We start from the raw sequence: 12,368 nt of genomic DNA on the forward strand, positions 1-12,368 counted from the left end.
GATGTTTCTCACCTAAACCTGCACAAAACCTTCTGCATCCCTCACGGTGGAGGAGGGCCCGGCATGGGGCCAATTGGAGTGTAAGTCAGTGGATATAAAGGGAGAAATGGTGACTAGTTCGATGTGAATTTGTAGAAAAAGAGAATTTTATTTTATTATTATTTTGTGATGATTCTCTGACCCGACAGTATATTCATCTATTTCTTATCAGGAAGGCGCACCTTGCCCCCTTCTTACCGAGCCACCCGGTGGTTTCCATGCAGTCAGTGAACATCAGCAGCTCACTGGGCACCATCAGCGCAGCTCCCTGGGGCTCCAGTGCCATCCTGCCAATCTCCTGGGCTTACATTAAGGTCAGCACAGATAAACTGAGTTGAGACCACATTGGTAAACTCGTTTCCACTAATCTGTTAGCATGTTTGAAACTGTTACTTAACCGTGTGTGATTTTTAAAAGTCTACAGTCACAAGTCACTGAAAACTTCCTGGGCTCTGTTTTTGTCACATGAGTAGTTGGTCACCTGGCTCTCACTTCAACTTAAGACAACATGAACAAAAGTGTTAATTTGTGATAAACATCCAGGGAAAGAAGTCATTAACTTTAACAGCTACTCTACATAGCTGATACATTTTGAGGCAGCAGCCCGCCACCCAAACTCCACCCTGTTTACCAGCAGGTGGAGGAAATATGCACATTATATAAAAAGAAAAGCAAAAAGAGGGGCAGTTGTTGGACAGAGTGCTAATACTGCTAATAAAGAAAAATGTTATATTAAAGCTGTATTAAAATGTTCTTTTGAACATTGGGCTTTTTGAAGCCCAGATGCTTTAATTCTGTTTTGGTGTTTAGATGATGGGATCCAGGGGACTGCGGCACGCTACAGAAGTGGCCATCCTTAATGCCAACTACATGGCCAAGAGGCTGGAAGGTCACTATAAAATCCTTTACAGAGGCAGGAAAGGTATGGTGCCGTCTCTGTGGACGTGTAGTGATGTACTCTCATTTTAAAATAAATAAAACCGCATAACTAACTTTATCTTTTTTTCCCCCCTCCTTCTTTTTGTGCACAGGTTTTGTAGCCCATGAGTTCATTCTAGACGTGAGGCCATTCAAGAAGACGGCTAATATTGAGGCTGTTGACGTGGCCAAGAGGCTACAGGATTATGGTAGGCTGATCAATATATAAATTTCCCTTTCATAATTTTTATCCGATGCATATTGATACCTATTGTTTATTATTGTAGTAGTATTATATATTTTCTTCTCTACTATTTGTGTCTAGGTTTCCATGCACCCACTATGTCTTGGCCAGTGGCAGGTACTCTTATGATTGAGCCTACAGAATCGGAAGACAAGGCTGAGATGGACCGTTTCTGCGACGCCCTGCTAGCCATCAGACAGGAGATCGCAGAAATCGAGGAGGGAAGGATGGACTCGCGCATCAACCCACTTAAGGTTTCTGTGCTGAAAACATACCATACAGTGGTTAATATAAAGCTGTGATATCTGAAGTCGTCATGCAAGTGTATGTCTTTGTGCCTGCGTGCAGATGGCCCCTCACTCTTTGGCGTGCATCTCAACATCCAGCTGGGACAGACCCTACTCCAGGGAGTGTGCTGCCTTCCCCTTGGTGAGTACCTTTATCCCATTACTTATTCAATGCCCCACACTCCAAAACGACTACAACTGACTTAATATGCAATGCATATTGTAAATTTTTCTCCTTTATTAAATTGAAAAACAAAAACAACTTCAATTATGTTTCCTTTGTTGCAGGAAAAAATGCATAATATGAAATCCCTGTTACTTTTGGGAAAGTCAAACTCGGTGAAAGCAGCTGTACTGTTTAAAGAACTTGTATTTATCGCCCTCTAGTGGTGAAAAATAAGAAGTGTAATTTGTCTCATGTCCTGTAGCCAACAACTTTTTCAGATTACTTAGCAATAGAGTTTTGGTTTTAATTAAGTTATAGATGCCCTGATTTAGTCAACATTGGTAATGGGGTTTGTTGACTGTTCACATTTTACATTTAATGCAAAGCCGGCTACTTGAAATGAGCTTTGTATAAATGTATTGTTTGAATTTTTTGACCCCTCTTTTCTCCCTTCTTCACAGCCCTTCATAAAACCTGAGACCAAATTCTGGCCTAGCATCTCCAGGATCGATGACATCTATGGCGACCAGAACCTCATGTGCACCTGCCCACCCATGGAGGTGTATGAGTCTCCATATGAGGAGAAGAGAGCCTCCTCCTAGAATACTCTGTGGCTCAGTCCCATTGTCCAGCCAGTGTACAAAACCTCCAATTTTAAACATCTGTGATTTTTATAGAAGTTCTATATAGTGGTAAATTTCCTCAAAACCTGCACTAGGGCTCTGAAATCTCCAGGGAGACCCTCGAGTATCTGATTTTTAACAGTGAAGCAGATTTGAGCTGCCGCTGATGTAACGGGTGGAAAAGCGTGCGAGGTGGATGATGGGACTGGCCTCTCTCTGACTGCACCCTTTTTGTGGGGTTGTAGGCTTTTGCCCTGACTTGAACTACTCAAATTGACCAAAGGTGTGACTTATTGCTATTCCAAGCTTGCGAAAATAAGCGCACCATTCAACACAGAGGCCGCTCCATAGCCCACCTCTGAAATGCTGTACTTTAAGCCAAGTGCAGATAATGTGACATCTGTAATTGCTCTTGGTGCCTCTGTTCTGTGTAAAATAGCTGCTTTCATTTCAACTTTTTTTTTTTTTTTTTTTGAACTGTCAGTATAGGAGTAATTAAGCCTTTTTTGTAACACTTTATAATAACCATCAATTGAATGAGTAATTGATAATTAAACTTTATTTGATTCTGTTAAGCTGTGAACTTAACATGTATGTAAACAGTCATCTGGATGGCAATTGTAAAGTCTGAAATGTTTATACTAGTTGTTTTACAGAGTAAGTAGGCAAGTGAGATGTCGATGGAGTAAACGCTGTAGACTGTAAATATGGAGGTCGTACATTTCCCTGCTTCACTGGCAATTTGGTTTTGTTTTCAGCATCTCCAACATCCCGGTTTTTGCTTTGCTGGCAGTTTGGTTCAGTTTAAGCACCAACGCGCACCAGCGGGTTTGATTAAACGGCAGTATTATATGATTAATTTGTGTGATAAATAAAAGAATCTTGTAAATAACAGCCATTACGTTGTTTGATGGTAAGTTAATTAAACATTACACAATATCAGGTCACAAGTGATGGTTATTTTAAGGTGTTACTTTTTTGTGAATATATCTTTTATTTGAAAATGTTTTTTAATGTAGTAACAAAGTAGGTAGTCCTCATTTAAAATCAATTTTTCTAATCTAAAGTATTTGTCTGTAGGAAAAATGAATGTATTAAAAGCATTCTCTCCAAAGTGTGTACATGTTTTGTATGAAGATTAACAAGATACGCTTAGTAAACTACTCAATAAGACATTTTGCCAAAAAACTATGCATATAATTGGTTTTTGTGTACTTAATCTCAACATGTTAGTTTCCACGAACGAAAGAAGCTGATATTTCCCATCGTTAACCCACCCATCAGCCCGGACCACCAAAAATCTTCAGAAAGGGCACACGGTCTTATTAATAGTCTAATTTTATTTATTTAATTTAATTTTTTTTTTGAGGAAAATCTCGCCGCTAAAATTCAATTCGCGACGAAAGTGTAAAGACTTATTGTTTTAAACTATTTCACAAGTGCTGTCAAACAGATGAATTTTTAGAGCTTTTCCAAACATCAAAGTCTTAGTTTCTATTTTACTTTCCACACACAAACAAAATAATTTCACAAAAACTACCACGGTCGCAATTTCACACACGTCTTCTGAGCAATCCCAGCTGTTCCTTCTCTGGCAAATCTCTCTCCAGATTTCACTTAATTTCCCAGATTTTCAAAGGGATTCAAGCCGGGGCTTTGTGCAGACCAGTAGGTAAATATAATAAACACCTGTTGTCTTCCCTACATTATGGCAAAATCCATCACACTGTGGAACCCTTAAGTGCTCTACTGTGCTGTACTTCCTCGATCCACACCCCCCCTGCCATCTTCATGAAAGGGCTTTCAGGAGTATTTCTGCGCTTGGTCACTGTTAATCTCCTTTTACAACTTTCCATTTGCTTTTATGATAACCAGGTAAACAAACATTCTTAACCTTGACTTATTTACCATTTACATTATATAAACAAAAAAACCCAGTTTGATCATCGGTAAATTATTTAGTATATCAATTGTGACAAAATCTCCATCAAACAGATGAATGACCCCAAACTAGACTGTAACATGTTTGTTTTTTTTAATGGTCCTTGAAATGATAAAAATCAGTTTCTTAGCAAATACTGACACGTTTAAACACGTTTAAACTGCCTAACCTCAAACTTGTTTTCTTTTATGAAGTGACTGTTTCAACAGAACATGTTTTGTCATATGAAACCAGCTGAAAACTGAAAACCAGCTGAAAACCAGCTGAAACTGGTTTGAGAAGCTAATTACATAACATAATGTGAGTAATTCGCACAGCACATACCACAGATTCCTGCACACACACTGCAAATGTCCCCCTGAGTGTTTCAGTGGTTCTCCATGATAAGCCTTTAGCTTTAGAAAGGCCGGCCTGACCAAGACTCTAGATAACAAAAGAGGACACAGATTTATTTCTTAACAGTTCCCGTAGCAATTTAAAATGTCCCATAAATGCCCCATTTACCTCACACATATTAGATAAACAGTTTAAGACCAAGAGGAAACACAAACTCGGCCTCAGGGTGTCACAAACTTGTGTACTTCTAGCGACGATCTCAAGCCTGGATAAATGGGATGGTTGTGTCGGAAAGGACATCGGATGTAAAAGTCGGTGCCAAATCAAACACGTGGATCATCTACTTTGGCAAATCCTCTGGGAAAATAGAAGAGCAGGCAGAAGTACCCACGACATATATAAAAGTGTGTGCTTAAAAAAAAGTAACCTGAACTGTGACGGCTAATTAGCTGCAGTAGCTGTGTGTCATCTTTTCAAGTCTGAACATTTACAGTTCACTACATATACCATAAAAACTGCACCATAAAATATGTTTCTGATTTGACAGAAATGAGGCTTGTTGATTTTAAACCACAATGCATGTTTACACTGACAGAGGCGAGGCTGCCGGACACTGGTGCCACCGGTCCTCTGACCACCACCAGTAGGCAACGGGTGAAGTGTCTTGCCCAAGGACACAATGACCGAGACTGTCCAAGCCGGGGCTGGAACCGGCAACCTTCCAATTACAAGGCGAACTCCCAACTCTTGAGCCACGATCGCCACGATTATAATATTTTCAACTGCATTAAAGGTCCAAAAACCAACAATTATGACTCTGATGTAATTATTTTTCCTCTTAAAATAGATTCTTCCTCTTAAAAGCATTTCACTGAGCCACACCGCTTTCCTGGGTCACCTGATAAAGATGGGGACTCTAGTGTAGCACTCCCCCCATAAAAACTATTCATTCTTATCGCTATAAGGAAGAATCTAAAGTCTACGGTATTAACCCATCCAGCATATATACAGTTTACTCCTGCTTGTGTAATGTTAACTAAATAATATACTGCTTGAGGTAGTTATTGGAATTATAAAGGCTAATTTGGTACCATATGAGATTTGCTTCAGCAGCCACCCCCTCTCCAAGAAACAGATGAATTTTGGGAATGAGTTCCTCAGGACATCATCAGCCTTGTTATTTAAACTCTGCTGGAACTACTTTCAGTCACTTCTGCAGATGAAGACCTGCCTCACATCTGCTACAGACGTACAGCTGCAGTGTTTCAGTTTGGTAATTCCGCTTGTTTTATTTTTAAAGACCAAAGTATTTATTTTTACTCAGATGACGTGGTCCTCCGGGCTAACTTTGGATAATTATAGTGTCACAAGTTTGCAGCCCATTAACGATGGGTTATACAATTCTGATTACAAAATGTGTGACTGCACAAAAGTTCAAGCTGAAACAATACAGCTCCTTTTTGTGATATCTGTTCCCTGGTGTGTCTTAAAATCTGTTAAGGGATTCGAGTAATAAGCTGGTTCATTTCTCTGATTGAACACAGAAGAATAAAGTCTAATGAGACCTGAAAAGCACGGGAATAAATTCACCAGGTCATCTCACACAGGGCAAACAAAACCTGTTTAACTAGGTCAAATCACCTATCTGCTGGCAGAAAACTAAACATTTAACAAATCCCACAAAGACTACCCTGCATGAAGTGTTCAGACATAGGCACTTTACCCTGGAAATAGCTGGATTTTTTTTGTCTGTAGAGTAACCACTCATTTGCTCTAAAAATGGCAAAGCAGTTATTTTGTACTCATTTTTATAATAGCAGATCAATCATATGGAAAATGCAGAGACTTCTCTACATTTATCTCACTTCTTCAAGTGCATAAAATTTAAATAAGCAGCTTCAGATGAGGTGCCAACAACCAGAAGCTGTTTGGGGTGTGACATCTAAATAACTGACAAAGGCTTTCAGGTCAAAGAATGAAGTACATTAAGAAGTCATTCCACTGTAAGCCAAATTATCTGCAATCGATCACAGTATCTGCAGTTAACTCTTTCAACTGTTAGACTGCAAAAAAGGTGTGTTAGTAAAATAGAGTTAAACTAGTCTGCCAGTGAACATGCAACACATGTTTAGCTGTGAACAGCAGGATTGTAAGACTGCAACACTGAAAAATCACCCCAAAGTTTGGGATTATTATCTCAAAAGTTTGCCTTACACAGAAGTTTGAGTTAGTCTGTCAGAATTTTGCGATATCTACCGTGAAATCTACCTGTCAATAAATGCTTTATGTCAGTGGTGGAAACGAGCTTCGACACATACTCACTGAGAAGCAACAAGTGAAAATTAAGTGAAAGTGTTGTTTTTGGCGGATCCTTTGTTGTCACACTGACTCTGCTGACTGAGCTGAAAACCCCATCATATCAAGTAGTCTGATGCAAGGCCATCAGTTTAACTGCAAGCAGATTTCTGAACAGGAACACCAACGAATATCTCAAAACAGGCAGAACACACAAAAACCCCAACACTAAAACATCCTGAAACTGAAGAAAAGCTGATACAACAGACGGGAAGAAGAAGAGTGCTGCTTCTGATGGTGCTTTCTCTACACATAAGTACTAATTTTCTATTTTGAATAAATAATTAAAAAAAGCTAAGTTTCTTTGTGTTTGTGTTAAAGTATGCCACACTTATCTGTTAGGATCCTATAATAGAGGATTCCATGCTTGGTTATTCTAGTGAAATGAAATTTCCAGGTGATGCACTTGCCTTCCTACATCACTATCTGTGAATATAGATTATTTATAAAAATACATGAAAAAATATCCGCTGATATCAGTATGTGCCCCTAAAAAACAGCATGCACCCCACAACTCTGCTGGGTTCTCCCTTTATGTAACAGTGTCTGACTCGGCTTTTGCCGTTTCCCAATCCTCCTGCTGGTCGATGGCACAATAAACTTGAGGCTCTGCTGCTTCTCTCCTCTTATGAACCAGGCGGTCGACCAGGACGACAAACGCTGCGGACACAATCAGGCAGACGCCCGAGAGGTAGAAGGCGACGCTGTAGTTGTTTGTGTAATCCACCAGCCAGCCTGCACAAGTAATCCAGGACAAGAAGAAACATCACACCACCAGTGCTGATGAATAAATGAACACGGGTATGCGTTCATGCAGAGAAATGTTTGAGACATTTACTGTAAAAGAGGTTTTGTTCTTTGATGACTTCTAACAACCAGTCTTATTATTTGACATAAAAGCCAACAAGATCATGTCACGTCAGATTTAAATATTTAATGACCATAAAAAATGTAAATTTTTTTGTATCTGCTCTGTAATGTTTAACTGAACAGTTCACATCTGCTAGATGTGGCTAACAAACTGCTGAGTGCACCTGGAGCCATGAGATCACAGCTATGCACAGCAGCAGCTCTGACACACATAATTGTCCAAATGTTTAGTTTTACTTCAAAGGTAAAGGAGCTAGTGCCGCTTTTATGTCAGCAAAACCTGCACCCTGAATTTATATCATTTCTGCTACATAACTTTGGACTTTTGCTGTAACGAAACAAATTTCCCACCTGTGGGATTAATAAAGGTCATCTTATCTTATCTTATCTTAATAACTATACAAATAAAATTTAATTTCATTGAACTAAGCTGAAATAAAATTGTGTGTCAGGCTTTATCTTCATATGAACTAGTTCTTATATAGCACTTTTCTACTATATTTAAACTTGAGCGCATTTCTATCTTTAGCAAAAAGTATTAACATCAAAGTCAGTCTTTTCCAGAATCTGAATCAGACTGGTGAAGACTCCAATCTGATCCACTGGATGGCTTTGTAAAATGAGAATTAAGACATCAATTTTGGACTTTTAACTCTATTTTCATTCAGTTTACATCTTTCCAATAGATAAAGACCTCCCCTTTATGGCCAGTTATACTTGACCAAAGTAACAAAGTTTTTTATTTACACATATACGTCTCAGAATTTAAGCCCAAAGAGCCATTTTTCATTTATTTACCACAGCAGCATGTCTTTATTGATAAGAGAAACTAAGAGATACTGTTGAGATTGCATTTCTTTTTTTATATTAAGCTATCTCAGGGATTAAATGAGTTAAATGTCTGTACCCTGATGGAAAGGGCAGTTTCACTGGCCTGGTGCACATGATCTCAAAGATGGTTTTAATAAACTGCAGTAAAATTCATCAAAGTCAAAACGTGAAATAAAAAAGCACTAAATGATCCTCATTCAGAAAATTGTTTTGCGACATTTGTAGTTCCATAACAAATAACAAAAAACATAATTGATAATCCGCATTACCTGCAGCAGGTGGACCAGTGAAGCCTCCAATGCTCCTTAAAAGCATAAAGAGCCCGAGTCCACTGTCGAAACACTCCAGGGTTACAATGTCCACAATAGCTGTGACGTGAATGGCCACCACACAGCCAAACAGGAAGCCGTAGAGTGAGGCGAACACCAGAATGGCCCAGTAGTTTTGGCTGATGGGCAGCAGCAAGAGCACCACGCCAAGGAGAGTGGCCACCATGGTGAGCAGTTGCAGGTTTCTTACCAGCCTCATGTTGGCGATCCACCCACAAATCAGCCTCCCTGCCAGGTCAGCTGAAGCCAGAACAGAAAGAATCATAGCAGGCCAATACTTATCCATACCCAGGCTGCTAGCAAAGGGGACCAGAAAAAGAGGTGGGATGAAAAACCCTGCAGCTGAAAATATTGCAAACAGGATGTACAGAAAAAATTCAGGTTTTCTCATGAGGAAGCACTGGAAGAAGGTCCTTCTCTTGGCTAGGAGTGTGGTTGCATCTCCCTCTAGACTGTCTTTGGTGTCCTGTGCAGGTCTCGTGGTCTTCTTCAGGGGTCTCATGAGCGCACCACACACACACAGGTTCAGCTGAAGGCCTCCAATGATGAGCAAAGCACCCCGCCAGCTGTAGGTGTCAATGAGCCACTTGAAGAACGGACTGAACATAACAGCAAAGACGCATTCACCTGAACTGGCGATGGCAAAGGCAATGGGACGCCATCGTACAAAGTAGTGGCTCACCATGCTGTTGGCAGAGATCCAGGAGAAGGAAAGACCTGTTCCTGGAAATAGAGATGATGAAAATTATTAACCACCCACTATTTTTTTTACAAGACTCAGGTCTGCCAGTATTAGCATTACTTACATGTCCCAGATTCGTTTTAATTGTAGCGCGTCACTTCTAAGGACATGTGTGTGTCACTGTAAGTCTTTGCATACCATTTCATGCTGTTATGTCTGTTTCAAAATGCAAACATTAAAAGAGTCCATTGCAATTGTAGTAGTAGTGCTGCTGGTGGAAAAAACATGTTTCTTAACATGAAATGGAACGTGACGATTATCCTCAAAAATCACAAAATATTGAACTTTTAGTAGCAGTGATACTTTTCTTTTCTGCCCTAAAAATCAGTTTACAAGGTTAGTTTTTTCATTCAAACCCTCAAAATGGTTCAATTTGCTTTGTAGGATTTAGAGTATGTCCCAGGTGTGCTACCTTGCAGGATGCCCATGGTGAGGTAGAGCCAGGGCAAACTGAGGTCCAGTGAAGCCAGCACCATTCCTAAGGTAGCCAGCAAGCCTCCAAGCATGATGACTACTCTCTGAGAAAACTGTAAGGTCATCGCACTGGCTGCTGGAGCTGCAGAGAGAATAACAATGGCTCTACGAAAACGCCTTTGGTTTAAAAACAACAGATTGAAAACCACTTATTTACCTCCTAGATGAAGCATAGCAATTGTTGTGGAGGTCACCCAAGAGGTGGTGCTGGCCTGTACTCCAAAGTGATTCTGGATTTCAATGAAGAAGTGTCCAAAGTTTTTGAGAACAGCAGCAGTAAGGCCCATGGTGAAGAAGGCTGACATGACCACCACCCAGCCATACCCGCCGTCGGGGGGTTCAACTTTTCTGGACTTCATCTTTTAAAAATTATCTGCAGGCTTTTTTTCCTGCGGATGAAAAAATCTCCAGTTACGGCGGCGATCAGAAACTTCTCAGAAGTGAAAAACTATACAACTGTATGAGTGACTACACAGGGGCGTGTCTAAAGGGAGTGTATGGGGTGGCACAACCCTCTCTGAAAGCTCTTGTCTCTTCTCGCTGTAGGCTACTATGTATTAAGTTGGATTATGACTTTTACTTAAGAAAAAGAATTCCTACATTTTAAGCTAAAAAGCAGGTATCATGCAGAAACTGTTGCTGTGAAGGACTTTTCTGCTTGTTTTTCTAATGTATTTTGTTAGAAAAACAGCAGTTGGTGACCTGTTGTGCGCTTCACTTGTGATTTTGCCAGTTTATCAAGATAATATTGGCAAATCGAATGTTTTTGGCACAGTGGCGTATTCAGATGAGGAATCTGCTTGTTAAAGCAAACAAACAGGACAACCTTCAAACTGGAGAGTCTGTTGCTGACATAAATGAACCTCCTTCCCTGTATGCTGATGCGGAGATGTGGGTAAAAAAGGGTGACTCAATGCAGATTATGCTTCACAAAAAACAAAAAAAGTCCATCTTCAAAGCAGAGGTTTTTCTGAGTTTGATATGATATTTATTTAAACTGATATTTTTCAAACTGATAGCACTTTGTGCTGTTGAAATTTGAGCTCATTTTATATTAAATATTAATGGTATGTGCAGGAGGGTATTTAAGTCTTGTGTATTAAAACTTTTGTTACATTTAATTGCATCATCTTTATCTGAGGAGGAAAATCCGAGAGTGAGAATATTGTTCATATTAATTTTATTAAATATACATTAGTGTTCTTGTAAAAGCTGTGGCTATAATAACAGCAATAACTGCTAATAATTATTCTATAAAACGTACACAGACAGGAACATGCTCATGTTTTTGTTTTGGGAATATGCCTATCTTACATTTCAAATTATTATAAGTTTATATGCCTCACGCTTGTTAAAGAGTCTTTTTAGAGGTATTTAAATGTTAAAATTGTATCATCCCTATTGTTGTTGTTGTTTTTAAAAAATATTTATTTCTAACATTAACATTTCTAACATTTGCAGCCGGGTTTCACAAGCTTAGCTCCCAATGAGCGGACTAAACATTTAAAATAATGTTCGATCAGCATCATTTGTCTTATTGTCTACAAGGCTGGTACACTCACTGCGTCTCCTTTACGTTAAAGGTATTGACATAAACAGAAAAAAGTGGAAAATCACCTGCCAAGCTAACGTCCTTCCCCGGGTCTTCTCGGAATATCTGCTGCTAACATACCGGCTTATGTAGTGTGGTGAAGTCGCATCTGCGCTGTGAAATCCAGCTCTCCTCGGAATTAAAGTGCACTCTCATTTGGACGTTTGTGGTGACTGAGAGGACAGAAAGAGGTTACCGTTGGGATGTGTGCCATTCAACTTTAAAGATTTCTTCGCAGTTTTCAAAACCACGACAGCTCACAACCTTTAACGTCCGCTTTAAACACGTAAGTCCGCCTACCATCATTAGCGAGTACGAAGTCACAGCTCAAACGTCGTCATCCGGATTTCAAAATAAAATATCAATTTCCATATACGTTGTATTATCTGTTGCTTTTGAATTAGCAAGTAAAAAGCAATTAGACATGTAAAGAGCGATTCATATAAAGAGCAGGCTGTACCTGCTGCGGAGACTCAGGTCATTTGGAGTGGAGGGCCCACTCCTGAAGACCTTCTATGACTCTGTTGTGGCTTCTGCTATCTTTTATGGTGTGGTCTGCTGGGGCGGCAGCATCTCTGCTGGGGACAGGAAGAGACTGAACAGGGTGATCCGAAGGGCCAG

General features: G+C 39.8%; 2 protein-coding genes across 3 annotated transcripts in view; one reads left to right on the forward strand and one right to left on the reverse strand.

Moving 5' to 3' along the window:
- Positions 1–3,391, forward strand: part of gldc (glycine dehydrogenase (decarboxylating)) — an 18,050-nt gene extending 14,659 nt beyond the window's left edge. Inside the window, exons 18-24 of the mRNA XM_005738271.1 lie at positions 1–80; positions 212–353; positions 850–961; positions 1,071–1,166; positions 1,283–1,455; positions 1,550–1,630; positions 2,116–3,391. The exon at positions 1–80 is cut by the window's left edge and continues 31 nt beyond it. Coding sequence (XP_005738328.1) covers positions 1–80; positions 212–353; positions 850–961; positions 1,071–1,166; positions 1,283–1,455; positions 1,550–1,630; positions 2,116–2,256 — 825 coding nt within the window. The 3' untranslated portion in view covers positions 2,257–3,391. The remainder of the gene's footprint in view (positions 81–211; positions 354–849; positions 962–1,070; positions 1,167–1,282; positions 1,456–1,549; positions 1,631–2,115) is intronic.
- Positions 3,392–5,285: 1,894 nt separating this feature from the next.
- On the reverse strand, positions 5,286–12,141 carry LOC102199850 (monocarboxylate transporter 13). 2 transcript variants are annotated; one of them, XM_005738122.2, is made up of 6 exons: positions 12,048–12,141; positions 11,774–11,920; positions 10,314–10,545; positions 10,095–10,238; positions 8,881–9,663; positions 5,286–7,645 (listed from the first exon to the last, which is right to left on the reverse strand). In XM_005738122.2, the coding sequence occupies exons 3-6, from the start codon at positions 10,513–10,515 to the stop codon at positions 7,443–7,445; spliced, it is 1,332 nt and encodes a 443-aa protein (XP_005738179.1). In that variant the 5' UTR covers positions 10,516–10,545; positions 11,774–11,920; positions 12,048–12,141; the 3' UTR covers positions 5,286–7,442. The 2 variants fall into 2 exon arrangements, with proteins under 2 accessions (XP_005738179.1, XP_005738180.1); XM_005738123.2 differs by having other exon boundaries at positions 12,012–12,141.
- Between the last annotated feature and the right edge of the window lie 227 nt (positions 12,142–12,368).

The sequence above is a fragment of the Pundamilia nyererei genome, unplaced genomic scaffold (genome assembly GCF_000239375.1).
Source record: "Pundamilia nyererei isolate P.nyererei 1_Seehausen unplaced genomic scaffold, PunNye1.0 scaffold00082, whole genome shotgun sequence".
Taxonomy (NCBI): Eukaryota; Metazoa; Chordata; class Actinopteri; order Cichliformes; family Cichlidae; genus Pundamilia; species Pundamilia nyererei.